This window comes from Cryptococcus neoformans, chromosome 6 (genome assembly GCF_000149245.1).
Source record: "Cryptococcus neoformans var. grubii H99 chromosome 6, complete sequence".
In the NCBI taxonomy this organism is placed as follows: Eukaryota; Fungi; Basidiomycota; class Tremellomycetes; order Tremellales; family Cryptococcaceae; genus Cryptococcus; species Cryptococcus neoformans.
This window is the reverse complement of record NC_026750.1, coordinates 940,001-962,290: the sequence shown is the minus strand read 5'-3', so window position 1 is coordinate 962,290 and position 22,290 is coordinate 940,001. Positions and strand designations below refer to the sequence as shown.

The 22,290-nt window shown below is 47.5% G+C and overlaps 11 protein-coding genes and 5 non-coding genes; 7 read left to right on the top strand and 9 right to left on the bottom strand.

Moving 5' to 3' along the window:
• Positions 1-175: 175 nt before the first annotated feature.
• On the bottom strand, positions 176-2,931 carry CNAG_02185 (nuclear protein). XM_012194428.1 has 11 exons: positions 2,881-2,931; positions 2,640-2,683; positions 2,431-2,572; positions 2,359-2,379; positions 1,708-2,305; positions 1,594-1,651; positions 1,394-1,539; positions 1,274-1,338; positions 1,139-1,222; positions 901-1,086; positions 176-846 (listed from the first exon to the last, which is right to left on the bottom strand). Exons 3-11 carry the CDS (start codon positions 2,555-2,557, stop codon positions 500-502), a joined length of 1,632 nt encoding a protein of 543 aa, XP_012049818.1. The 5' UTR covers positions 2,558-2,572; positions 2,640-2,683; positions 2,881-2,931; the 3' UTR covers positions 176-499.
• A 153-nt stretch (positions 2,932-3,084) lies between these two features.
• CNAG_02186 (myosin regulatory light chain) lies at positions 3,085-3,950 on the top strand. XM_012194608.1 has 3 exons: positions 3,085-3,349; positions 3,410-3,681; positions 3,740-3,950. Exons 1-3 carry the CDS (start codon positions 3,145-3,147, stop codon positions 3,860-3,862), a joined length of 600 nt encoding a protein of 199 aa, XP_012049998.1. The 5' UTR covers positions 3,085-3,144; the 3' UTR covers positions 3,863-3,950.
• On the bottom strand, positions 3,311-5,250 carry CNAG_02187 (terbinafine resistance locus protein). XM_012194609.1 has 5 exons: positions 4,954-5,250; positions 4,625-4,892; positions 4,300-4,566; positions 4,135-4,252; positions 3,311-4,081 (listed from the first exon to the last, which is right to left on the bottom strand). Exons 1-5 carry the CDS (start codon positions 4,992-4,994, stop codon positions 3,969-3,971), a joined length of 807 nt encoding a protein of 268 aa, XP_012049999.1. The 5' UTR covers positions 4,995-5,250; the 3' UTR covers positions 3,311-3,968.
• Positions 5,251-5,307: 57 nt separating this feature from the next.
• On the bottom strand, positions 5,308-7,054 carry CNAG_02188 (hypothetical protein). XM_012194610.1 has 4 exons: positions 6,703-7,054; positions 6,077-6,629; positions 5,811-6,023; positions 5,308-5,752 (listed from the first exon to the last, which is right to left on the bottom strand). Exons 2-4 carry the CDS (start codon positions 6,581-6,583, stop codon positions 5,714-5,716), a joined length of 759 nt encoding a protein of 252 aa, XP_012050000.1. The 5' UTR covers positions 6,584-6,629; positions 6,703-7,054; the 3' UTR covers positions 5,308-5,713.
• On the top strand, positions 6,885-8,011 carry CNAG_12579. XR_001045865.1 has 2 exons: positions 6,885-7,642; positions 7,722-8,011. It is a non-coding gene; the product is annotated as a hypothetical RNA (non-coding RNA).
• A 1,095-nt stretch (positions 8,012-9,106) lies between these two features.
• Positions 9,107-11,567, top strand: CNAG_02189 (alpha-amylase). XM_012194611.1 has 4 exons: positions 9,107-10,554; positions 10,612-10,669; positions 10,725-10,888; positions 10,940-11,567. Exons 1-4 carry the CDS (start codon positions 9,565-9,567, stop codon positions 11,324-11,326), a joined length of 1,599 nt encoding a protein of 532 aa, XP_012050001.1. The 5' UTR covers positions 9,107-9,564; the 3' UTR covers positions 11,327-11,567.
• Positions 10,940-12,132, bottom strand: CNAG_02190 (hypothetical protein). XM_012194612.1 has 4 exons: positions 12,038-12,132; positions 11,864-11,979; positions 11,586-11,758; positions 10,940-11,529 (listed from the first exon to the last, which is right to left on the bottom strand). The coding sequence occupies exons 1-3, from the start codon at positions 12,072-12,074 to the stop codon at positions 11,645-11,647; spliced, it is 267 nt and encodes an 88-aa protein (XP_012050002.1). The 5' UTR covers positions 12,075-12,132; the 3' UTR covers positions 10,940-11,529; positions 11,586-11,644.
• A 201-nt stretch (positions 12,133-12,333) lies between these two features.
• CNAG_02191 (hypothetical protein) lies at positions 12,334-13,244 on the top strand. XM_012194613.1 has 4 exons: positions 12,334-12,752; positions 12,804-12,920; positions 12,978-13,011; positions 13,071-13,244. Exons 1-4 carry the CDS (start codon positions 12,526-12,528, stop codon positions 13,185-13,187), a joined length of 495 nt encoding a protein of 164 aa, XP_012050003.1. The 5' UTR covers positions 12,334-12,525; the 3' UTR covers positions 13,188-13,244.
• Positions 13,245-13,829: 585 nt separating this feature from the next.
• On the top strand, positions 13,830-15,550 carry CNAG_02192 (hypothetical protein). Its single transcript, XM_012194614.1, has 6 exons — positions 13,830-13,957; positions 14,031-14,474; positions 14,523-14,545; positions 14,595-15,309; positions 15,371-15,462; positions 15,512-15,550. Exons 2-5 carry the CDS (start codon positions 14,424-14,426, stop codon positions 15,437-15,439), a joined length of 858 nt encoding a protein of 285 aa, XP_012050004.1. The 5' UTR covers positions 13,830-13,957; positions 14,031-14,423; the 3' UTR covers positions 15,440-15,462; positions 15,512-15,550.
• On the bottom strand, positions 14,799-15,196 carry CNAG_12578. Its single transcript, XR_001045864.1, has one exon. It is a non-coding gene; the product is annotated as a hypothetical RNA (non-coding RNA).
• CNAG_12577 lies at positions 15,270-15,550 on the bottom strand. Its single transcript, XR_001045863.1, has 2 exons — positions 15,512-15,550; positions 15,270-15,462 (listed from the first exon to the last, which is right to left on the bottom strand). It is a non-coding gene; the product is annotated as a hypothetical RNA (non-coding RNA).
• A 67-nt stretch (positions 15,551-15,617) lies between these two features.
• CNAG_02193 (kinetochore protein Spc25, fungi type) lies at positions 15,618-16,898 on the bottom strand. XM_012194427.1 has 5 exons: positions 16,584-16,898; positions 16,279-16,530; positions 16,136-16,231; positions 15,997-16,086; positions 15,618-15,937 (listed from the first exon to the last, which is right to left on the bottom strand). Exons 1-5 carry the CDS (start codon positions 16,873-16,875, stop codon positions 15,744-15,746), a joined length of 924 nt encoding a protein of 307 aa, XP_012049817.1. The 5' UTR covers positions 16,876-16,898; the 3' UTR covers positions 15,618-15,743.
• Positions 16,899-17,033: 135 nt separating this feature from the next.
• On the bottom strand, positions 17,034-18,006 carry CNAG_12576. Its single transcript, XR_001045862.1, has 4 exons — positions 17,954-18,006; positions 17,875-17,903; positions 17,479-17,818; positions 17,034-17,419 (listed from the first exon to the last, which is right to left on the bottom strand). It is a non-coding gene; the product is annotated as a hypothetical RNA (non-coding RNA).
• Positions 17,059-19,833, top strand: CNAG_02194 (AGC/NDR protein kinase). XM_012194426.1 has 11 exons: positions 17,059-17,836; positions 17,888-17,905; positions 17,966-18,039; positions 18,086-18,415; positions 18,462-18,611; positions 18,661-18,759; positions 18,807-18,899; positions 18,960-18,988; positions 19,038-19,125; positions 19,173-19,604; positions 19,653-19,833. The coding sequence occupies exons 1-11, from the start codon at positions 17,125-17,127 to the stop codon at positions 19,710-19,712; spliced, it is 2,085 nt and encodes a 694-aa protein (XP_012049816.1). The 5' UTR covers positions 17,059-17,124; the 3' UTR covers positions 19,713-19,833.
• The window catches only part of CNAG_02195 (origin recognition complex subunit 1), a 2,656-nt gene continuing 190 nt past the window's right edge, over positions 19,825-22,290 (bottom strand). Inside the window, exons 1-4 of the mRNA XM_012194425.1 lie at positions 21,974-22,290; positions 21,158-21,917; positions 20,836-21,106; positions 19,825-20,787 (exon numbers count right to left, since the gene is read on the bottom strand). The exon at positions 21,974-22,290 is cut by the window's right edge and continues 190 nt beyond it. Of these exons, the coding sequence (XP_012049815.1) occupies positions 19,917-20,787; positions 20,836-21,106; positions 21,158-21,917; positions 21,974-22,290 (2,219 nt within the window). The 3' untranslated portion in view covers positions 19,825-19,916. The remainder of the gene's footprint in view (positions 20,788-20,835; positions 21,107-21,157; positions 21,918-21,973) is intronic.
• The window catches only part of CNAG_12575, a 1,957-nt gene continuing 234 nt past the window's right edge, over positions 20,568-22,290 (top strand). Inside the window, exons 1-5 of the non-coding RNA XR_001045861.1 lie at positions 20,568-20,656; positions 20,711-20,789; positions 20,852-21,118; positions 21,166-21,324; positions 21,778-22,290. The exon at positions 21,778-22,290 is cut by the window's right edge and continues 234 nt beyond it. This is a non-coding gene — a non-coding RNA (hypothetical RNA). The remainder of the gene's footprint in view (positions 20,657-20,710; positions 20,790-20,851; positions 21,119-21,165; positions 21,325-21,777) is intronic.

Here is a 22,290-nt window from a genome sequence, read left to right as displayed (position 1 = left end):
GTAATGGACTGTAGCAGGTGATCAACAGATGACGAGGACCATTGTTCATCGGCGCAGACATGACTGGACAGTCGGAGGGAGAAGGGGTGAAAGGCCGGAGCTGGGGGTAAGCGGAGTGCGGTGAATGTGCAAAGGATGCGATTATGCTACCCGTGACACGTCTTCAAAGGATGCTCTTTTGATCTGTAGCGAATCAGAACACGGAACGTGGAGGATGGAAGAACACATGAAGATCGTCCTCTGCGTGATGGTCGGACATCAAACACCAAATGTCAAACGTCGGTTTCTGGCACTCAACAGAGATCGAAAGCGCAGCATCTCGTCGTTTTTGTTTGCCTTGATCCATCACGCTCAAACATGAGCACGCGATGGCAGGCGATGGCGCATGACCCAACAATGCACATGCATGCTTCTCCCGAATGCCGATATTGCAGATAAACAGACATTGCTCAAATCAAAAGCAAGCAATGCTCAGTAGCAGCTGCTGCATTGTCAGCAGTTACAACTCCACCTTGCGCTTCTTCGCCTTAACTTTCTGCTGAGCTTTCTTGCGTTTAGCCCTCTCCAGCTGTGCTTTTGTCTTTTCTCTCCGACTGATATTCACGGCCAGCCTGTCTTGTTCTCCAGCTTGTTCGCCACCCTCTTCATCAACAACAATAGTAGGAGAACCTTTTTCTTCAGCAATTTCCTCGTCTTCCTCTCCTAGAGGACGCTTGGGCCGTTGTTGATCTTTTAATTTCTTTGTGGCCTTAGGTCGAATGCCTGTGCCACCACGCACGAAGCATGAGACGAAGAACCCGTTAGTTTTGTCTTCTGGAAGACACCGAATCACACCGTTCGCAAGTTCTACTCCGTATCAGTTTGTTTCGGCCCCGACGACGCTCCAACGTCACGACTCACCCTCATCTCCTTGCATTTCCTCAGGTCTTCCTCTTCTTTCCCATTTGGGTAGAACGGACTCTCGAGTTGCCAGACACCATCCATTCTCTTTGGCAGTATTAGATTGCAGAGCCGCCATGACGACACGCTCATCTTCTTCAGGGTGGATGGAGCATGTGGAATAAACAATTCGTTGAGCTGACGGGACTAAACAGGTATGGTGACGTTAGCACAATTGAAAAGGACGGCAAGTACCCACATTTGAAAGCGTGAAGGATCATTTGAAGCTGGAAACTCGCCAATTTCTCTAGACGTTCTGTTTTCGAGTCTGATTCCTCGGTATCTACATCATTTTTAGATCTGACTGTCAAACAATGTCACCAGAAGAACTTACCGTCATCCACGAGATAGTCCAGCCTGTTGACAATCCCCGAACCGGAACAACTAGGATCAAGTAATCTGATCCGCTCATCAATACTACGCCGCTTTCAACAGATCGTCTTCGATGACCTACATGCGTGTGACATTCTTGAACTCTTTACTTTTGGGATCAGTGTCTGTGAAGTCAGCTCTCTGAGCTTGCACATTGGAACAGCGGGCTTTGGCGAGCATCTTCTCAAGAGTCTTGAATCGATTGGGAGAGCGCTCAAATGCATGGAGCTGTAGGCCTCCGTCAGAACAACGTTTTTTTCTTTGCAGTAGGAAAAAACTTACTTTGCCTCTGTTCGCCATCAAAGCCGAAACGTAACTAGTCTTGTTACCTGGTGCAGACCTAGTATCTTCTCAGCACTCACTCTCTGGTGTTTCTAATTATCAAGAAAGACTAACGTAGCGTCCAAACACTCTCCTTCACCTTCCACCCATTCTTCCATTAAAACTCGAGCCGGGAAACAACTCGCCTTGTCTTGGAGGATTACACCTCCGCCCTCGTACCACTCATCGTCTACCCACCAATTGGCTGAACCTGGGAAGGCTAACAACACGTCTGACAGGTGCGGGTCGGCAAAGTACTTTTCTTCAGGTATAGGATAAACAGGCTCATCCAGCTTTGTATACCCCTTCTTCTCCAGATATTCTTCGAGCTCTTCAAGAGGTCTCCCAGCATTTGGGTTATACCGGATGTATCTCACAGCCTCTCCTTCACCACTTGACTTTGCCAGGTCTTCCTTTTTTGTCTTGCCTTCTCTGATTTGAATTCTGACAAGTTCAGCCTTCAACCGCGCTTGGTGACGCATCACAGCCGGTTTGGGTGGCCATTTATCTGATGCTTCGATACGAGACCTAGATGAAAAGAGGAGGTCGTGCAAGAGTACGAGGAGAAGAGATTGAGAAGTCGGGGCGTTGGCAGGCGTGCGGGAAGGGAAAGTAGTGCGTTCAAGGGCGAGGATGGGGACTGTCTTAAGCAGTTGTTGGAGAACAGGACGATCTATCAAAGATATTAGTATGACGGATACCGATATTTGAGTAATGAAAGCCAACATTTGAGGGTCTCAATAATCACTACGACATCTATCAGTCATCATTCTATAAAACAGGCTTAGAATATCTTACATGCTAATATACGCTTGGCTTCACCACCTGAAGCTTTCACGCCAGCAGCTGCCAAAGATCCTTTTACTGATCCCTGGTGCTTATCAAGATGATCGAGCGCGAGAGCTGCAGATTTGTAAAAGTTCATGGCGATCAAACACGTCTGATAATAAAAGGAACAACACATTCATAAGCATATATACAAGTATAACACTATGGAAGAGGCGTACATTTACTTGAGGCGCCAAAGACAGGTCGGGATGCCCGGATGAGCCTATAATCACGTGTTAGCGCCTTCTCCTCGTGCATGGGTCAAAAAGAAGAGATGGAATGAGAGAGTTCAGGTGTAAGAATGGATAAAGTGTACAACATGTGTTGTTCTGATAATGTAGATAAGATTTACAAACATCATGACAAGAGCAGGTATGGCAGGCATGTATGTGCGTATGAAAAGAGGCAATATGGACTCACGCTTTAGGCAATGGATCCAGTAAATAGAAGAGTTGAGAAAGATGGGAAAATGAAAAGGAACAGCGAAAATCAACAACGCACGCTTCCACGTTTTGACAACTTTTTCTCGATGCTTGAAAAGAGGTGGAGGTTTACGTAACATTTTATTCACGCGTCTGAGCGCGATTGAACAACGAACATGCAGGAACTGATGAACGACAACAACAACAACGAACAACAGCAGCCGAAATCAACATCTGAAACAAGTATATCGTCTCGGTCACCATGTCTAGCAAACCATCACTCGGAAAGGGCCTCCCGTCTCAAGTCAAAAAGTCCTCACAAGGCAGGCGAGAACCCTCGGGCGGTGCATACACCATGTTCACCCCACAGCAGGTCAAACAGTTCAAAGAAGCTTTCACCATGATTGATCAAGATGGCGATGGAAGGGCGACGGAAAGCGATCTTAGAGAAATGCTTACTAACCTTGGTACGCATATAAGCTTGTGACTGGATTGTATAAAAGTTGACATTTACATGCTGCTGTCAGGGCAAACACCGACACCCGAGCTCCTCCATTCCCTCCTTACCTCCCGCCCTGGAGGCTCCGCTGCAACACAAAACAAGCCGATCAGCCCTTCTGACGGGGTCAACTTTACTCAGTTCCTGTCCATGATGGGTGAGCGACTCATACAACTTGATCCAGAGCAAGATCTAGTCGATGCCTTTGCATGCTTCGATGATGGCGATAAGGGGTACGTGGATGTTAAGACGATGAGAAAACATTTGGGGGAACTGGGTGATAGAATGGAAGACTGGGAGGTGGGTTTGATTTCATGATGATTGCAAGGGACAGATCACTGCTGATAACTCCTTGTAGATTGAACGACTCTTCTCTGGCCCTTTCACAGATAGACAAGGTCGCTTCAACTACCCAGAATTCGCCAAAGTACTCCGAGTTAATGATGGAGATCCTGAGCGTAAAGACAAACTCTCTACATAGCCGTCTATCTTTTGTATTCTCTGTTCATATACCCCATTCAATATGTGTAGACATTCCCTGTTGTAATGCATACTTTTCTCCGTCCTCACTGACATAATGTACAAATTTATTGGATGATGATCATCCACGCAAGGACAAAGAAAAAGAGACACATGGGGTAGACGGCAAGGAACGTTCGGCTCTCTGGAAGCTGTGTACCGTTGAAGAAGTTCATTGATGCTGGGAATAATTAGCATGTTATCTTTGTGAATCATTTGGGTTACAGGACTCACCCCAGACGGACCATCCCCAACATGCCAAGGTTACAGGTATGCGGACAAAAATGTTGTGCACGAGAAAGGCGACGATGGAAGCGATCAGTATTGGTGCAATTGCATAACCCAACACACACTGAAACATAGTGTCAGCATTCCTGAGCACTTTTCATGCCCACTCACCAAACTCTGGAAGAATGAGACTTTCCCGCCCAACAGTTTCGAGTTGACAGTCACAACCACGGATCCGACAGTGATCAAAGAGATAACGAGCGAAAAGACTTGCATCGATTGATCTTGCGGCGCATCGAGAGAGAGGACGATGGCGAGTGCCAAACAAATGACAAGCGGACCCCAAAGGTCCCAGTCTCGAAGAAGCTGGCTATGACCACCTTTTGGAGGATAAAGTATGAGTATAAGCTTGGCATATATCGAGTTGAGGTCGCGCATCTATCGGGTATCTCATCAGTACCGCGCAAATAAGATGATCTGAACAAGGAATACGTACAATAGTCTTAGATACTGGTTCGTCCAAGGTAGACTCTCCCGTATACCGCGTTTCAACCCTCACGCCTCCCCAGCCCGTTGTGCTCGTCGCCGCTCGAGGCTTACTGCTCGGCCCATCCTGACCAATCTTACCAGACACACCCGAAGGGTTGGACGGGCCAGCAGCGGGGCTGGGCTGGGGTTGTTGCTGGGATGAAGGACCGGAAGGGGTCGGATTGGGATTAGGATGGGAGAAAGAGAGGGCTTCAAGGTCGTCTTCGTCGGGTTGGCTAAGAACAAGAGCATTAGTAAGGGCATGGAAGGAGAAGGGAAGGGAGAAAGGAGGCGTACATGAACTGGTGGGATTCGGAAGGAACCTGATCGTAGGACATGGTGGATGGATGCGACGTACGTCCAACGTCCGGGGAGTGGATTATAGAGAGATGATTAGAGTAGCTAGAGGAGAAATGCGAAGAGCGGAAAGCGAAGATGGATGGATGATAATGAACACGGTGGTCTTACACGCAGCAGTACTCAATCCGGTTGACGCGCTTCGATGCCCGGTTAATTAGTGCTGACACTCGCTTTCCGCCTTGGAAATCGGATAAAAGAGCTTAGGTAGATAGGTATGGTCACGCTGAATGCCGGGTTTCTTTATACTTAAAAGCATATGAGCGACGTCTACTGTATGAGTTTGAAGCCGAAAGAGACTATTGCATAAGCAGTTCAAGGGCAGACAGAGCCAAGTCGAACATTCTTCATACGGTTTGGGCGCCCAATCTTGCTGCGTTATTATTACAAGTAGACAACTACTATACATATGTGTGAAAAAGACTTTTCAATGTAAGAAACCGTTTTATAGTACAAATAACACTGAGAAGGTCGGAAATAATGATCAAGCCTCGTTACTCGCCAAGTTCGTCGTCATCACAACTCTCTGTTCAGCCCCACTCTGGCCATCCGGGTAACCTTGAGCACTTGCTACAACGTCATTTCTTTTTTGGTATTTTCTATTCTTTGAAGTGGATGACAACTATCTGCACCTTGATATACAACTTTGATGGTTTTCCCTTGGATAATCAATTCTCCATATAAGATGATAACCAGGGCTTTAAAAGTGACCCTGTTCCCTCAAAAGACGCTCGCCCATCTTTCCGCCCCATTAGCTTTCAGACACTTGTGCCAATTGAGATTATATCATTACTTACAGGAGAAACACCCCTTTTCCTTGTTCCCGCATTCTCAGAGTATCTCCTGCCCCGGATGCGTGTGTTGCCGCCGAGGGCTGCAGCCTTATTGATCTCGGCAACGCCTTGAGAGCCAACAGGGGTGGGTGCGGGAGGAGCGGGAGGTGGCAAAGTCGCGGCTTGCGGAGGCGATGGCGGAAGAGCAGCGTTTTGAGGAGGTGGAGAGATGATACCCTATTTCGAAAAGTTAATGGATCGGATCTTCCTATTACAGCGGCACTGCTCACCTTGTACCCGCCCATGCTTAATCTTCTGAGAACGCCTTGGCCTCTTGCCACCTTATCGGCCATAACGCCCTTTGGCTCGGTAGGCGAGTACGACCCATTGTTTCTCAACAATTCTGTGATTCCGCTCTGACCGGGACCGCCATACGGAGCGCTAACAGACATTGCTCTTCGTCCATTTGCCCACGATTGAGCGTTGGTGTCCCTAAAGTCCCCAAACTCGAAGGGCACGTTCTCATGCTCTGCTCCTTCAGTTCCTGCCTTTTTCTGACTACTATCCACACCTATCGTGGGAGGCTTGGGAGGTGATCTTCCGAAAGAAGCAGCCCATTTGAAAAGTGAGCTGGGCTGGGTGGGCGTGGCGGATGAGGCAAGACCTGGGGGTGGGAAGAAGGGTGTGTGAGGAGAGATTGATGAAGCGGAAGATCCCGGGTTAGTAGTGGAGAGGCCTGGCGGAGAGGTCTGGCGGGCCGAGGTAGCGTCGGGATTGATGGGGATGGGAGAGGTCATGAAGAGTGTCCTTGGTGGCGGATGGAAGTGAAAGGTGGCGTAGGCTCTGTGGATGCAGGCGTGAGCAGGTGACTCTGCGTCCAGAGATGGAGACTGGTCGGGGATTTACGGAAACTTACCTGCAGTTGGATGTGGGAAAGAGGATCTAGTTACGGGAACGTGGGTGAATATATATATAGACGCAGGTGGATGAGGGTGGGGGTGAGCTATGGGGTGGAGCAAACGAAGTTTGAAAAGAGAAGGTCCAGGATTCAGGACGGAGCTATGGAGGTAAACCTAAGATAGATCGGCGGGTGTCGCACGTGTTGCTGGAGGTGTCGTCAGAGTAGCGTGGGAGACCAGATCCTTATCGCGTTTGTGGTTGGCTGTAGCAGAGCGGTGACTGCGGATTACTTCTTGTGCCTCTCTTTCAACTTATAACTTGTTTTGGCCAGTAAAGAGAAAAGGCGACAGGGAATGGAGGAAGACCTTGTTATATACATTGGTCATCATTCCACCCTAATCCATCTCTAGCACCCAGGCACACTCGCCCCCGCAACAAACTAACAACATTTCAAATTCCCCCGGGGCACCTCGGAGGACACTCCATAGCCGCCGGTAACTTGACTGGAGACTTGAGACTGCTTTGCGCAAGGGTTTGCTGGCAGTCGCTATGCACATCAAAGAGATAACATATTTGTTCAGCTTCACGACAGTTGGCTATGGCATCAGGCACTGTGTCTGGCCTACATAGCAGGAATAGAACAAACCCAAAAGAAGCCAAGCCCATTCGCATCAGCCACCATTATCCCGAAATAGAGACCGAAATCCTTCTTATTTCTTCCGACAAGAAGTAGGATTCCAGGTAGAGAGAGACTCAGGTGTGGCTTCGGTAACTAACGAATCCTTCCAAAACTCTTCCGGAGATCTTGATGATAAACTTTTCACTTCCTCCCGTTCAGGGAGCGGCGAACGCTTTGGAGGCTCGCAGTAAGCATATCCATGTCAAGCATCGCGAGCTGTCCAACCCTACGGCAAGGGTCATCCGTCCGCCTGGCTATCGAAACCGTAAAGTCAATCGTGAATCATGATTCTTCCCCGTTCTTTCACAGCTGTTCCTCATTTAGGTTTTTTATCTGGACGGCGATTTCATCAGCAGATTATCAAAATGAGACGATATATCCGGTCCAACATTAGCCGGTATCATCTCTACTCAGAGCTAAAAAAGCATTGGCTCGAAGATTTGTGGGCTATGCACATGAAATCATGCGCTTACTAGACGGAAAGGGCGGTCAGGTTGGTAATAGGTCCCGAGGATATGCATCTCATCTTTGAGTTGTACCGATGCCTATCCATGTTTATATCAACGGAACACACAATCGTATGGTTAGAACAACAGTAATAAAAAGTAATGTGATCTGTACAGCGAATGAACATAGTGCTTGTGAGAAGTAGTTAATGAATTAATGACCCAACCCAAACCTTGTATGTATTAGGTAGGTGCTCATCTGTATACGAGATGCTTAGTATCGCTTAGATTGTTACTGGCTTCATAGAAATCCCACCAAGCGACAACGAACACGAGACTAGATACGGGTTCTTTTGCAGCTATGTTGATGGTTGATTGATGATAAGGGGAAGTACCATCTTTTGGATCTCTAATGATAATATATCATTGAATGTTGGGGTGTTAACGACTGCATCGCTTCAATTGCTTTGTAAGTTACAAACCGCCATATTATGATGGTGGCCGCGAGAAGGGATGATTTGAAGATGTGTAATTGGTATGCGAAGCATCGATAGTAGTAATGTTTGGGCAAAACAGGGGCGAGTTGTTCCATTTTGTAGTACGATTGGTGATAATCCACGAGCACTGGCCATCAGTACGCATTATCTGCAGAACAGTCGTTTGAGGAATGATGAAGATGCGACGGAACATCTGTCGATACGCATATGATGGAGGTTAGAACACACATAATAGCGCACAGACAGGGATCATACGGCAAGCCTGATTCAAGCGCTGCCAGCTGCTGTTTGATCGTTATCTGCTATGGAGGTTGGTTATTTGATCTTTGACTGCTGTCAGTTATTGGATGAGCATACGAGAATGCATAGTGGTGCAGAGATCGTTGTTGTCCGCATGTCTGCGTATAGACGGTGCATAAGTGGAAGAACTTTTGACAGTCGAGAGAGAGCGCCGGTGGTAGGCGTCATGACGGCGGCCATCTCAAAGCGTCTCAAAGCGCAGCGTGCCCGGCAGCCGTGACATTTATTATGCAGCATACGTAAGCGCGCGCAAAATCTGCAGCAATTTATGCTAGCACAGGATCTAGCAGGGACGGAGATTTGATTGCCCTTATACTGGTATAAACCCTGCGCAGTTGCACAGACGTTCTTCTTCGTGGCGCGAGCCTCTTTGCTTCCTGGCTTTTTGTTCCTCCTTTATCGGGATCTCGGAGAAAAAAAAGGGGACGAGGAAGTAATACTATAATAAGCAGGGGAGTGAGTAATAAGAAGGGGGCTGGAGAGGAGACGAGGTCAGATTACGGATAGCGGCTGTCGTAAAAAGCGTGAAACGCAAAAATGCGCATAGCCTGAGCGAAACATACGCAGGCAAGCATGAAAAGTCTGTTAGCTGTGCAGGAGAATGGCGCTAAATGACACGAACAAGCAACACGCGAAGATGGGCAGGAGGCTTGTTTACCCGTTTTATTTTCATCTCATTTGGTTTCCGATTACTCTTCCTTCCTCTTTTGCGCTCACCCCATCACTCCGCCACGGCACGCATCTCCATCGGGTGTTCTCCGCTCTTTCCATCATCTCATAGCGCATAGATCTCGCGCATCAAATCCTTTATAGTCTCCTCCATCCATTCACGACATTTCTCGACTCGCTTCGCACTCCTTCGGGTTTCTCCCTCAAACTTTCGCTCTTTTTTTTATCCTCCATTTCTTTCGCCGCTTCTACAGTACCACATCAACCCACATAGCATAAACATCATTATGCTTGTCCATCAAGCAGCCCTCGCGCTCATCCCCCTCTTCGCACTCCTTCCAGTATATGCCCTTGATGCTGATGCGATGCGCTCGCGCAGCGTGTACCAAGTCATCGTAGATCGATTTGCGCGCAATTCTTCTTCAACCGGCGATTGTAATGCAGCTGACCGCAAATATTGCGGTGGTACCTGGTCCGCTCTGGTCGATAAACTCGACTATATTCAGGGAATGGGCTTTGACACTGTCTGGATATCTCCGGTCGTCGAGAACATTGGCGGTACTACCAGCGAAGGCGAGGCGTATCACGGTTACTGGACTCTTGATCCCGACTCCCTCAACTCCAACTTTGGGTCCGCCGAAGACCTCAAGACTTTGAGTTCTTCATTGCACGCCAGGGGAATGTACCTTCAGGTCGACGTCGTCGTTAACCACGTCGCTGCCACTGCTACCTCTAACTTCCAACCCTCCGCAGCATACGGTCCTTTCAGTGCTTCTGAAGACTACCATCCCTTCTGCTTCATCACTGACTACAACAATCAGACCATGGTTGAGCAATGTTGGCTTGGTGACGACACTGTCGCTTTGGCCGATTTGAACACTGAGAATGACAGTGTTGTTTCTTACTGGAACAAATGGATCAAAGACCTTGTTTCCAACTACACTATCGATGCCATTCGAATTGATACCGTCAAGCATGTTCGTCACAGTTTCTGGCCGGATTTCGTCAACGCTGCCGGCGTCTTCAACCAGGGTGAGGTTCTCTTAGGGGACGCACCTTATGTCGCTAGTTACCAGAAAAATGCCTCTATCAACCCTTTCAACTACCCCATGTATTACCCTCTTGTTCGCGCTTTCAATGGCACTGGACAGAGCTTCAGCGAGTTCATCAGCATGGTTTCTGATATAAATGGCAACTTCACCGACCCTACCCTTCTCGGTAATTTCTTGGACAACCACGATAACGCGAGGTTTGAGAGCTTTGTCACAGACGCGTCAGTGAGTCACCCCTTTTCGGTGTTCTCGTATGCATTAGTTACTAATATCCCGGAACAGTTGATCAAAAATGCTCATGCTGTCATTTTCGCCATCGATGGTATTCCTTACGTTTATTGTAAGTTTCTCCATGCATAAGACGCAGCCTTGATTAATTTTTTTTTCTTCCAAAGACGGGAGTGAAGCCGGCTTCAACGGCGGTAACGACCCTGAGAACCGAGAGCCCATGTGGACCAGCAACTACGACACCAATTCGGACATGTACAAGTTCTTCACTGCTTTAAACGCTGTCCGTTCTGCTGCTGGCAACGCTTCAAGCACTTTCTATACTGACAAGGTCAGTATCGGTTGCCGATTACTCTGGAGTTTGGCTGACTTTTTGAGTTAGATGACTGTCTCGACCCCCTCTGAGAGTACTCTTCTCGTTGCCAAGAAGCCCCTTATGTCTGTTTTCTCTAACAGCGGTTCTTCCGCTTCCAACACCTCTGTTTCTGTCGACTCTTCTTCTTCCGGATGGGCCGCTTCCACCAATGTCATTGACGCTCTCACTTGCGAGTCTTTCACCACCGACGGTTCCGGAAACCTCGCAGTGACCATCTACAAGGGTGAACCCCGGGTTCTCATCGAGGACAGCCAAAAAGGATCCTTGTGCGGTGGCTCTAGCTCTAGCCCTTCTACAAGCTCTAACGAAAGCGGCGCGGGAATGACCACAAAGGTCGGCGGGTGGGTCGCACTTGCAGGTGTTTTCGTTGCCGGATTGCAGATCCTTCTGTAAGAGCCTGTTAGGGAAAACAGGTGGGAAGTTGTTAGAAGAGTTAATCGGAGCATTTTTACGGAAAATCAGTGTAGCGTATACGAGAATCATCATATCGGGTTTGGGGTTTTATATTACCTGAAACCAATATGCATTTCGATGGACAATAGTAGTAATGATAGGAGAGGTGACAATGATTGACGATATCTATAAGTACAATATATCTGCAAAATGGTACAGGTTAGTTTAAAGAAAAGACAAGGTATTGAACTACACATACAGCCGAGACGACATGCCTGACATCGCAAGCAACCTTTCATCTGCTTTTATCGTACACTCTTAAACTTTACCGGCTTCCTCGGCTTTCTCCCGCTCCAATGCCTCCCAAACGGCTTTTTTCTTTGCTGTTCTCTCCTTGGCGGCATCACGATTCCTCTCCGTTCGCTCCAATCGCTATAAGTCTCGTCAGAATTGCTCACAAGTGCATGTAAATACAGTCGCCGAAACCATGCAACCGAAACGTCTCATGCAGATAAGGATACAATGCAATGAACTCACCTCTTTCCTCAGACAAGCTCCCAAAGCAGCCTTTTGATCATTACAGACCCCGACGAGCCTGGCAAGGTAGCCTCTGGAGTGACATTCCTCCAAAGCCTGGATAAATTCGGCGCAGACTGTTGTTTGTGCAAAAAATCAGTGACTTGACCGTCGTACATGAGGGTTGGGACCTACCTAGTTGTCTATCAGGGTTACCAAGGAAGGCGTGCATTGCGTACGTGCCGGCGAGTGTGAATGAGAACAGGTGAATGAAGACTGGATTGCGAGAGTAGATGAATAAATGAAAAACGGTGAAATTCATTCGGCGGCGAGCGTGAAAGAAGATGGCGCAAGAAGGATGACTTTTCCGAAGACTTTTCCGAATGTTCACGTCGTCCCATTCTCGGACATGCATGACTTTTTTGCGCTCTTTCAAGTTATAGTCCATTTTCTGCCCTTGCCATCTTATGCATTCTTCCGCGTATTTCCTCCAGCCTCCTGTTTAATTCCACCTCAAAGCTAAACTCAAGGGATTTATTCAATTACGTAAGCCTCCACCTTGCCTACGGCCTTTGAGATTGAGGTGGCGAGAAATGTTCTCCAAGGATCGACAACTCGGACGGTGAAAACGATATATAAATAAACATTCAGACTTACCTACATTCATAGCTAGCGTATCCCCAATGTCCGCCATCAGGACATCCATTATTCGCTCTTTTCGAGCTACTCCTACGACTTCCAGAGCCGTCATTGTTTCCCAAAAATTTGCGGCTTTCCGGCAATCACCCCACCTTCATTCCGCATACCAGACTGTTAGGCGATGGAACTCCAGCGCGGCCGAGAATCCTCAGTTAGAAGCACCCGAGAGTGGAAGTAGTCACAGACAATTGGGTCAGATTGAGCCGCGGCTGTAAGCTTCTCATGCTGGCATATTAGGATGCATGCTAATTGAAAGTATCAGGCAAATGACGTTCACTTGCACCGCTGATGATTGCGGCCATCGTTCGACGCACGAGTTCTCCAAAAGAAGCTATCAGAAGGGTATTGTGCTTGTGCAGTGCCCAAGCTGTAAATCGAGGTAAGTTTAAAAACTTTATCGAAAGTAGAAAGTTCACTGAGTCACTTTATCGCACAGACACCTGATAGCAGACCATCTTGGATGGTTCAAAGCGAGTTTAACAATGATCATCCGTAGCCGAGAGTACAGAATACTGACTGCCACATGCAGGAAAGCCTTGAGGGAGGGAAACTCAAAACAGTCGAAGATTTATTAGCAGCGAAGGGTGAGAAGATAAAAAAGGGACGAATCAACTTTGATGGGGATATTGAAATTGAAGAGGAATAGATTCTGAAGGTGATGTAGCACTATGCTTCTTATTCGAAAATTGACAGTGTACAATTATTTGCTGGCTGATGCTCGTCTGCTCATTGGTGCATGCTTACAGCGTCAGGGATTCATTTTTCATTTCTGATTGGGGTCTTGCGTCGATCTGGTCTCATCTTTTGCTTCTAGCAGGCCTCTCTGACATTTCTTTACCCCCAGGGAAGTTAAATTTAAGAAGCAATGGGCATACTGTTAGCGCCCTTTGTCAGATGTCATTGCGAACTAGCCTTTTCCGAAGGCTCTTAGACACAGCTCAATTAGCACTTGACAAGGGCCGATGAAGCTTCGACTGATGCTCTCTTATAGTTTGTCGTCGACAACTAGATCTGTCGGTCGGCAATATCCTCGCTCACCTGCCGATACTTGACATGGGCTTCGACTACAGTCTAAATTTCACTTACCTTTCACGTCGTAAATACCTTCCTTTACATCCTCGCCGCTCTGTCGACGTGCGAACCTTTTACGACCTTCCTTTGCGGCTCTTTCGAAATGACTTATAATCATCCCAGAAAGTATGTCTCGTTTTTCCACAACCTTTGATTTGCTTGCCCCTAGGCCACATCCAATTTGCATCGGGTCCATCAAGGAAAGAGATCGGCATAAAAAACACCTTCGGGGGTTCAGATGTCTCTCCTCCCATTCGCATCTTACAATTCGCATCTTACACTTCATTAAAAAGGCAACCCATAAGAGGCTCGGCCTTGGAATCAATAAGCGCAAGACCTCAATAGGTAAGAACGATTGCGCTGGATGCGAAAGAATGGCGTCGCTTGGGACTTACGGAAATATGATATGTGTCATTAGCTAGGACAACAAAAGGCGACATCAGCCTCCATTTTGGACACTAGGATTTTTAGGGCCTGACGATACAGGAGAAGTTACGGACAAAAGGAGCCCACAGCTTATTGTCTGTTGAGCTGGCACTAGCCAATGAAAGCCTTGCATTCTAAAACGATATTGAGCCAACGCAATACAGTCCCCAACGCGCGCCGGGCTGGTAAGCACATCAAAAAGTTATTCACCGCAGGACTGCACAAGCAATCCACCATAGAAAAACGGAAAAAGGCTCAGGAGGAAATTCAAATCAGCGACGGACTGGCCATTTGCCTTTTTGGATTCAGTGCGCAAGCTCAGAACCAGCAGATCGAGGGGCCAAAACAAGTATCACCACAGCTCAATTTCCAAAAACAATTGAATATGTACGATCTAGCCTACGAAGAGGAATTGAGACAGCAGACTGTCATGGCGGTAAGTTTGAACTTGGTTGCACGGGCTACAGCTGAAAATCGGCTGCAGGAGGTATTACCTGATGCTGAGATGTGGGTCATCCAAAATGAACAATAGAGCAACTTAATCATACTATTTTAGGTGGCGGAAATGGGAAAAAACTGAAGCTCCTCTTCGACAGGGCCGTGGCTGGCACCCCCGCCTCGACCGTCATTTCCTGGAACTTCTAGTTATTTCCGAGATCCACTGTCTATCCTACCCTCTCGATAAAAACAACGCCCCATCAGGTCATGCTGAGCGCGTTCATCGTCATGCCAATCGTGTGCGGCGAATTGCTTGTGAAAGGATTGGAGCGGAAAGGTTGCATGCGTATTGCGAGAGGGTGAAAGAAGCTTTTGAGGCGTATATGATGGATGGTTGGGCGAGAATACAAGCTCATGCGCAGGCGCAAATGAGAGGGCAGATAAGAGGCCAAATAGAAATGAATCACTTTGAAGACGCAGAAGATGAAGAAATAGATGAGAATAGAGGAAGAAAATTAGAAAGGGGGAATGGAAGCATGATTCGTGAGGTGTCGCCTGTACAGAAGTCGTCAACAGAGAACTCGTCAGCCCTCACTGATCCGTTCTCCGATTACGAGGATGAAGAGGACCTGAGTCATCTCCTTGAGGTAGACTTAAAGGAAGTTCAGTTAGATGAACTTTCAGAAGAAGAGTTTGAAGAAAACTTCGGTGACAGTGCATCTATTAATGCAACGTTAGGGACGAACAGAAGTGAAATCGCTGGGACGAGGATGAACGTAGACAGTGAACGCACATATTCCAGCCTGGCAAGTAGCGAAAAACGTGGTCCCCAGGTAAGTTATTCGTCTTTTACCACAACCGAAGAAGAATAGCCAGTCTAATAACGACCGGCAGATTCGTATACAGGCCCCGGAAATAATTAAAGAAGCTTCACGAAACGTGAGATTGGCGGTCCAAGCATGATGTATGTGATTCTAAAGCTGACTCTGTATAGAGTGATTAACGCGTGACTATGAGTCGTGTCGTGGAGCTGACCATATTGCTCTTGGCTAGTTTTGATGGTTGGTGGCGGATGACAGCAATCACGCAGGACGTAAAAATGAAAATTTTGACCCAATTTACAACAGAAAGAAATTGTAAAAAAAGTTTGTATGTATTTATACTGGCACATTGACTCAATCCATGACTGGGAGTACAACGTGCATTATTGGTCCATATAAACAATAAAAGCAAAAATCAAGCACTCAAAAATGTTACAAATACAGTCTTATTTACCCAAAGCCAATTGGTCCACCGCCAATGAATCCATGGCAGAGTTTGATATAGCGGGAGTCGTTGATGATACCGTTCTGGAACTTCGTGCTGGTGTTCTGAGACCCAACAAACCAGGGCCGGTAAGATCGTCGAATTTTGTAGAAGGATTGGGAGGATTGGGGATGAGCGCCCTGAAGGCCTTTCGCACTAGATAAGGTGTGTGAGCAATCATGGAGCAAAGAGAACGAGAGATACGATGTACGCACCTCGTTTGATGAATGCAAAGAGGTCACGATCAAAGTTTAATTGACGAACCAGGTCGGGAAGGGAAGGGATAGGAGGGTCGCAATTAGGCACTGTGTTCAATCAGCGAAAGACGCAGGTCATCTCTGTTCAGTCACATACCTGAGTAGTCTTGCTTTGATACGTCCACAATGATGGAGAATTCTCGCGCAGGATCCTCGGGATCGATAAGAGTGAAACGCATTAAAAGTTGGTCCTCTGCGAAAACATCAGAACAATTCCTAAGATGATCGGCACTGACGTACGCTTAATTCCTTCCACTCTCCAGCCCAGCGCTTCTTCCAATTGTTTCAACTCTGCGGTATCTCTTTCTCGCATGTCGTTGAGAACATTGGTCTGTCGTTCCTTCTCTGCTTGCATTGCTTTCACCTCTTTTCTTTCAGACTGAAGTTCGGTATCCAGAGCGGAAGATTTTTCTTTAATCTTTGTCAAACTGGATTGAAGATGTGATAGAGAAGCGTTAAGGTCTGCGACCACGTGTCTTTCAGCTTCCAAAGCTAAGAAAATTGGATCAGTAAAAAGATAACCCAGGTCATACGTCGACACATACTGGCCAACATTTCTCCTTCATTTTCTCTCTGTAACTGAATCCCTCTTTCCATTTCTTCCTTGTCCGCTTTGAGATCCCTCACAGCCGCTGTATGGTCTGTCGCTCTGGCAACTATTTCTGTCCTCGCGGCTTGTGTATACGCATCAATAGCGTTCAAAAAGCTTTCAATGTGTCGTTGAAAAGGTTCCCATCGCAAGTCGAGAGTGGGCACTCCGTTCTTTGAAGTGCTTGATTCAAGAAGAGAATATAGAGAGGTTGGCCGCGGTGGTACAATATAAGTTATTGGTGCCATTGTGGGCAGCAATAGGATGTATAGATGATGATATGAATTTAGAGAAAACAATGGATTGCGCGTATGGTGTTTGGTTCGGTACGCGTATTATTCTGTGATTATTTTTTAATTTTATCCCGGGAGAGAACGAACAAACAACACAAAAGACAGGCGCGCTTTCACTCAACTCTTTCATACAATCATCTCTTTCTCACAACTTCTTCTCATCTCTCCAAACCCGCCTGCCCGCTCCTATTGAACACCTGAATCATGTTCTCACGAGTACTCAAGTCCACAAACTCTCAGCAACAGCCGTCGTCTCAGGCGCCCGCATCGCCAACGAAGTCGTCTCGATCCGGTCATACAAAGTCCCAGTCCACGGCTGCACCTTCTCCCTCAAAGATCCCAGTCCCTTCCACTCCCTCCTCGCGCTCCTCTTTCTTTCCGACTGGCTCCAAAGAAAACTTGCCTGCTGTCCCTCCTTCCCCTTCTCAGCAGAACAATGAGCGATCCAACTATCTTTCTTTCCTCTTTTCTCAGAATCAAGCTGGCGCTCCCACGACGCCTGTGAAAGTCAACAAGGCGGCTCCTTCCCATGTTGCACCCAACCCTGGTCACGCTCACCATTGTCCGGAAATTGTTGCTCAACGCGAGGAAAAGCCGGTTTATCCCCGCGATTCTGAGGACGTGCACATGGTAACAATGAAAAACACCGTCAACCCCGCCATGCTTAAGCAACTAGCCAGCATCCCCCAGCATAATCAGGCAGCTTCATCCGCTCCAGCTGTTGCTCAAAAACAATCCAATCCTCTCAATTCCTATGCCGCCCAGCGAGGCGGTGCATACCAGCCCGATGACGTACACATGAAAACTGCAGCCAGACATGACACCAGATACGAGAAGGAGAGAGGCTTGCAGCTTTGGGAAAGGGAGCTCTTGGAGACGCCGGACGTCAGGAGGAAAGCTACAGTTGCTCAAATCTGTAAGCTGCATCTCCGACTTTGACTGTCTCTTACTGACCAAGTTTCATAAGATTTCCTTGACTATTACTGTACGTCATTACCGACAAAGCAACAGCCCAGCACGGTGCATGACTAACAATTCGTTTCAGTTGACCTCCTTGGATACATTGCCAACCGCAAGAAGAGGCTTGAGACTTTCAAAGCCGACACTGCTGCTCGTAATGTAAGCAACCTTAAAATCGCTTATGTTTAATGCTGACTTCCCTTAGGTTACTGGCCCTGATTATGTCAAAGAGCTGTCGTCATATAATGGTCGAGAACGAGTTCTTCTCCGCAAGCGTCGCACCAAGCTTCGTATCGACCAATTTCGCATCATTGCTCAGGTCGGTCAGGGCGGGTATGGCTCGGTATACTTGGCTCGCAAAGCCGACACCAACGAGATTTGTGCCCTTAAAAAGATGCGAAAAGGTACTCTCGCGAAAATGGACGAGGTCAAACACGTTTTGGTAGAGAGAGATATTTTGACCGCTGTCAAGACACCTTGGCTGGTCAGGCTTTTGTATGCCTTCCAAGATATTGAACATGTATACCTCGCTATGGTAAGTTCAACGACTGGAATTTCCATTGCATGCTAAACCAAGATAGGAATACGTTCCAGGGGGCGACTTTCGAACACTGCTCAACAACTCCGGTGTGCTTAAGGAAGAACATGCCCGCTTCTACGCAGCTGAAATGTTTGTCTGTGTGAACGAACTTCACAAACTTGGGTACATCCACCGTGATTTGAAACCAGAGGCAAGTGATTCATACCGTGCGATTGGCCAGCTCCTGACATCATCTATAGAACTTCCTGGTCGATGGTACGGGTCATGTCAAGCTTACCGACTTTGGTCTGGCCACCGGTTCTTTGAACCCCCAGAAGATCGAGGAAATGAAGAGCAAGGTGAGAGTTTCTTGGCGTTGTCGGCGCTATATCTAACAGTCTTACAGCTCGATCAAGTCAAGGATGAGAACCTGGTGTTCAGGAGTACTCTCGAACGAAGGACCATTTACCGGAGTATCAGAGCGACCGAGCCACGATATGTGAGTTGTCCAAGCCTATTAAAATCCTACCATACGTTTGAGACTGACGCATTTATCTAGGCTGATTCTGTCGTTGGCTCTCCCGACTAGTAAATTGATATAATAATCAGCAGAGATTGCTTGACTGACGTCCTATAGTATGCCTCCCGAAGTCCTTCGAGGTAAAACTTACACCTATTCGGCTGACTACTGGTCCCTTGGGTGTATTCTTTTTGAGTTCCTCTGCGTAAGCTCTTTATCCTCTCAACACACATATGCTCATCCTATTCTTAGGGTTTCCCCCCCTTCTCGGGATCAACCCCTGAGGAAACATGGGCGAACTTGAAGAACTGGACTCGAGTTCTTCGCCGACCTGTCTATGACCGCCCCGAGGACCTCATTTTCAATCTCACTGACGTCGCCTGGGATGCTGTTACTGCTCTTATCTCTCATCCCAAGGACCGTGTTGCTTCTCTCCAAGAGGTTCAATCCTTGCCCTTCTTTTCTTCTTTGCCATTCGCCAGTCTTCGACAACTTGAAGCTCCATTCGTCCCCGTACTTGATGGAGAGACCGATGTTGGTTATTTCGACAGCTTTTCCAGTCCCGAAGACATGGCGAAGTACGCCGAGGTGTTCAAGAAACAAAGAGACGTTGAGGCAGTAGAAGAAAGGGGTATCGGCAAGAGGAACAACTGGGTTGGCTTCACTTTTGGCAAGAACGCACACGTAAGTCTAGCGCGCTAATGTTCTGTCCATTGCTGACGTACTTGACAGGTTGCTGTACCCTACCGAGGCATCAAACCCGAAGGTGAAGCTCTCCAAACTATCTTCTAGACGTTTTTTCATTTCTTGCTTCGCTATTTCTGTACCTTGTATATATTTTCTGTGTATGTGAATTATCCCTATACCCAACCAAGACATTCCATTGCAGATGTATTTAGATTCTGGAATTTTAACCACCTGGTGATTTTTATGTCATCAATAATGTCATCAATGCTATCTAAAAGGTTCTCTACAACATGAAGGACACGATAGTAATTATACACCTGCCAGCGCTTTCCTCCAGCTGTCACCCTCATTCATTAAGACCCTTCCCACTTCACCAATCTCCATTCCTAAAGCAATCTTCCTCTCATCAATTCCCTTGCTGATATCTGCTGAACAAACCAGAGCGTGCGAGCTTGTTAGACTGGTCAAGACAAGAGCCAGCTCCGAATTTGACAACAAGTTCGGGGCCACCTCTCTACCACCTTGCTCTGAAGTATCGAAAGCCAAACTCCTCATCAAAGCATCATGGTCATTCCTGATATTCTTCCAAGCAATCTCAGCCACCCCTTCCCTTCTTACACATCTGACAAGTGCAGCCAACATCAGCTTTTGCTGCAATGAACAGGCTTGGATGAATTTGGTGGTTGGAGAGGAAGACATGGCTTGAAGGACGGCGGCCATCGCTTTGGCACTGACCGGTTCAGGGCCAGGCTTCGGTGGCGGGAGCGTGGGTACAGTGGAAGGAGGTTTAGACTTGTTTTCGAGAGCGACTTCGACTGCACGTCGACACGCGTCCAAGACACGTCGAGCGTCACCATTCGTCCCCGCCATCTTCATAGCTGCAAGCGATATGGCATCAGGCAACAACACTTTGGGATCTTGACTAGGCATCAAGGGATGGGGAATAAGTCGTGATTGGACGATAGATACAAGAGCTGCACGATCGTATGGCTCGAAAAGGATGGTTTGAAGGCCAAGACGAGATTTGATCTTGGCCGCGAGCTGTTGAGGCAAGTCCATACGATTGGCAACAGCAATGACGAAAAGCTGAGAATCTCGCATAGTCGGCCAGTTGAAAAAGTTGTAGACCACGTCTTGTTTAGACGTGAGCAGCTGATCGAGCTCATCCATGAGGACAACGCTGTGGATAATCAGTTGCACTTTCACAGGTTCGAGTCTGGGAACTTACAAAGTATGACCTCTAGGGCCTCTCGCTCCACTACCCTTTTTACCGAAATGTCTCTCCAATCCCTTCAAAGCCGTCTTCGCGCCGACACCTTTTGAACTACTGATAGCCTCCCACAGGACACTGTAAGCATGTTGAGGAGTGGGGATTTTAAGGCCATTAATTTCTACGTATGAGAACGGTGGGATCTCGCCGTCTTCAGCTTTACGTTTTAGTTCTTTAACCACGGCGTGGACCGTGGCAGTTTTGCCCGTTCCGGGGACACCTGCGATATCTGCAAAGCAGAGTGAGCCATTTGACAACCGTTGCACAGCTTTGGGCTTACAAAGACAGCCTCCTCCACCACTTTCTACACCTTCTTCAACTTTGCTGAGGACGTCGACAAATTCTTCTTCGCGACAAGGTAGGCTTTCGGGTGTTGCACCAACGTGAAGCATCCGTAAAGCTCTTTCGAAAGGATCTGTGGGTAATAATTCCGGGGCGATAAAATCGGTGGGTAAAAAAGAAGTTGATGTGGCAGGGTGGGGTTTTTTCGTCGCTCTGCGGGATTTAGGAGTGGTTCTTGATCTGGAAGGGAGTTTAGATCTTGATGTTGTGACTGCTTTTCTGCCTCTTTTGGCGTAGCTCGTAGCTGTCTTTGTCGGTCGTTTTCTTTTTTTCGAGACAGACTCGGCGGGATCATCAGACTCCCCTTCACTCTCTTCATCACCATCACTTTCCTCCTCTACTCGGGCTTCGCTTCCATCATCGCTCTCATCCGAACTTTCAATGTCGGGCTCTTGCGGATGCTCTTCCTCTTCTTTGGAAATGGGAACAGTCCATCCTTCTCCCCTTTTTCCGGCCTCTTTCCATTTTTCAATGTCGACCTTCCAGCAGTTTTGACCTTTGGCGAATCTATCGAAAGCCCGTTGGCACCAATAAATACCTTCTCTGACGTATGCCCAGCCTCGGTAATGCGACTTTTCTTCTGGATATTTCTCGCGGAATTCGGTTCGAGATAATACAGGGACTGTATCGTCGAGTAGGCTGATTGGTATAGTAGCTGTTACCCGGCGAGTGGATGACGCAGTAAGTAAAACTTCATTCTGGTGTCATGATCAGTCAGACTTTGCTACCTCGAATTTTGATAAAATCGACGTACATCATCAACTTTGAAATTCCTTCTGACATCGGGTAAGTCCCGCCTTCTCAGAAGCCAGTGTACTTCTGCCATCATTAAAGGACCGTGTTCTTCTTCTACTTCATCTCCGTCTTCTTCATCCTCCTCATCATCATCTTCAGATCGTTCTTCTTCCCATAAATCGATCAAAACTGCCACACCATCATTGCCACCCTCAACGCTGACCAACACTCCATCTCCTACGGAGAATTTTGTCATTTTGGGTGCAGCATTCTTCTTTCCACCTTTGGTGAAGACCTTTGAGAATGCTGTATAGTGCGTGCGGGTTTTCGATCCAC

What these genes read in the sequence shown, in the direction of transcription:
- CNAG_02185 (XM_012194428.1), bottom strand. Translation starts at nt 2,557, where the DNA reads ATGAACTTTTACAAATCTGCAGCTCTCGCGCTCGATCATCTTGATAAG. An exon ending in GATCCTTCACGCTTTCAAAT is followed by an intron (nt 1,087 to 1,138) that starts GTGGGTACTTGC and finishes ATACCTGTTTAG; the next exon opens with TCCCGTCAGCTCAACGAATT. An exon ending in GGAAATGCAAGGAGATGAGG is followed by an intron (nt 847 to 900) that starts GTGAGTCGTGAC and finishes GATACGGAGTAG; the next exon opens with AACTTGCGAACGGTGTGATT.
- CNAG_02186 (XM_012194608.1), top strand. Translation starts at nt 3,145, where the DNA reads ATGTCTAGCAAACCATCACTCGGAAAGGGCCTCCCGTCTCAAGTCAAA. An exon ending in AGAAATGCTTACTAACCTTG is followed by an intron (nt 3,350 to 3,409) that starts GTACGCATATAA and finishes TGCTGCTGTCAG; the next exon opens with GGCAAACACCGACACCCGAG. An exon ending in ATAGAATGGAAGACTGGGAG is followed by an intron (nt 3,682 to 3,739) that starts GTGGGTTTGATT and finishes AACTCCTTGTAG; the next exon opens with ATTGAACGACTCTTCTCTGG.
- CNAG_02187 (XM_012194609.1), bottom strand. Translation starts at nt 4,994, where the DNA reads ATGTCCTACGATCAGGTTCCTTCCGAATCCCACCAGTTCAT. An exon ending in TCCGAATCCCACCAGTTCAT is followed by an intron (nt 4,893 to 4,953) that starts GTACGCCTCCTT and finishes TCTTGTTCTTAG; the next exon opens with CCAACCCGACGAAGACGACC. An exon ending in AACCAGTATCTAAGACTATT is followed by an intron (nt 4,567 to 4,624) that starts GTACGTATTCCT and finishes GATACCCGATAG; the next exon opens with ATGCGCGACCTCAACTCGAT.
- CNAG_02188 (XM_012194610.1), bottom strand. Translation starts at nt 6,583, where the DNA reads ATGACCTCTCCCATCCCCATCAATCCCGACGCTACCTCGGCCCGCCAG. An exon ending in TAAGCATGGGCGGGTACAAG is followed by an intron (nt 6,024 to 6,076) that starts GTGAGCAGTGCC and finishes TTTTCGAAATAG; the next exon opens with GGTATCATCTCTCCACCTCC. An exon ending in GGAAAAGGGGTGTTTCTCCT is followed by an intron (nt 5,753 to 5,810) that starts GTAAGTAATGAT and finishes TGGGGCGGAAAG; the next exon opens with ATGGGCGAGCGTCTTTTGAG.
- CNAG_02189 (XM_012194611.1), top strand. Translation starts at nt 9,565, where the DNA reads ATGCTTGTCCATCAAGCAGCCCTCGCGCTCATCCCCCTCTTCGCACTC. An exon ending in TGGTATTCCTTACGTTTATT is followed by an intron (nt 10,670 to 10,724) that starts GTAAGTTTCTCC and finishes TTTCTTCCAAAG; the next exon opens with ACGGGAGTGAAGCCGGCTTC. An exon ending in GCACTTTCTATACTGACAAG is followed by an intron (nt 10,889 to 10,939) that starts GTCAGTATCGGT and finishes TTTTTGAGTTAG; the next exon opens with ATGACTGTCTCGACCCCCTC.
- CNAG_02190 (XM_012194612.1), bottom strand. Translation starts at nt 12,074, where the DNA reads ATGCACGCCTTCCTTGGTAACCCTGATAGACAACTAG. An exon ending in TAACCCTGATAGACAACTAG is followed by an intron (nt 11,980 to 12,037) that starts GTAGGTCCCAAC and finishes CACAAACAACAG; the next exon opens with TCTGCGCCGAATTTATCCAG. An exon ending in GAGCTTGTCTGAGGAAAGAG is followed by an intron (nt 11,759 to 11,863) that starts GTGAGTTCATTG and finishes CGAGACTTATAG; the next exon opens with CGATTGGAGCGAACGGAGAG.
- CNAG_02191 (XM_012194613.1), top strand. Translation starts at nt 12,526, where the DNA reads ATGTCCGCCATCAGGACATCCATTATTCGCTCTTTTCGAGCTACTCCT. An exon ending in GGTCAGATTGAGCCGCGGCT is followed by an intron (nt 12,753 to 12,803) that starts GTAAGCTTCTCA and finishes TGAAAGTATCAG; the next exon opens with GCAAATGACGTTCACTTGCA. An exon ending in TGCCCAAGCTGTAAATCGAG is followed by an intron (nt 12,921 to 12,977) that starts GTAAGTTTAAAA and finishes TTTATCGCACAG; the next exon opens with ACACCTGATAGCAGACCATC.
- CNAG_02192 (XM_012194614.1), top strand. Translation starts at nt 14,424, where the DNA reads ATGTACGATCTAGCCTACGAAGAGGAATTGAGACAGCAGACTGTCATG. An exon ending in GACAGCAGACTGTCATGGCG is followed by an intron (nt 14,475 to 14,522) that starts GTAAGTTTGAAC and finishes AATCGGCTGCAG; the next exon opens with GAGGTATTACCTGATGCTGA. An exon ending in GTATTACCTGATGCTGAGAT is followed by an intron (nt 14,546 to 14,594) that starts GTGGGTCATCCA and finishes ATACTATTTTAG; the next exon opens with GTGGCGGAAATGGGAAAAAA.
- CNAG_02193 (XM_012194427.1), bottom strand. Translation starts at nt 16,875, where the DNA reads ATGGCACCAATAACTTATATTGTACCACCGCGGCCAACCTCTCTATAT. An exon ending in ATCAAAGCAAGACTACTCAG is followed by an intron (nt 16,087 to 16,135) that starts GTATGTGACTGA and finishes GATTGAACACAG; the next exon opens with TGCCTAATTGCGACCCTCCT. An exon ending in CTTTGCATTCATCAAACGAG is followed by an intron (nt 15,938 to 15,996) that starts GTGCGTACATCG and finishes CACCTTATCTAG; the next exon opens with TGCGAAAGGCCTTCAGGGCG.
- CNAG_02194 (XM_012194426.1), top strand. Translation starts at nt 17,125, where the DNA reads ATGTTCTCACGAGTACTCAAGTCCACAAACTCTCAGCAACAGCCGTCG. An exon ending in AACATGTATACCTCGCTATG is followed by an intron (nt 18,416 to 18,461) that starts GTAAGTTCAACG and finishes AAACCAAGATAG; the next exon opens with GAATACGTTCCAGGGGGCGA. An exon ending in TCGAGGAAATGAAGAGCAAG is followed by an intron (nt 18,760 to 18,806) that starts GTGAGAGTTTCT and finishes ACAGTCTTACAG; the next exon opens with CTCGATCAAGTCAAGGATGA.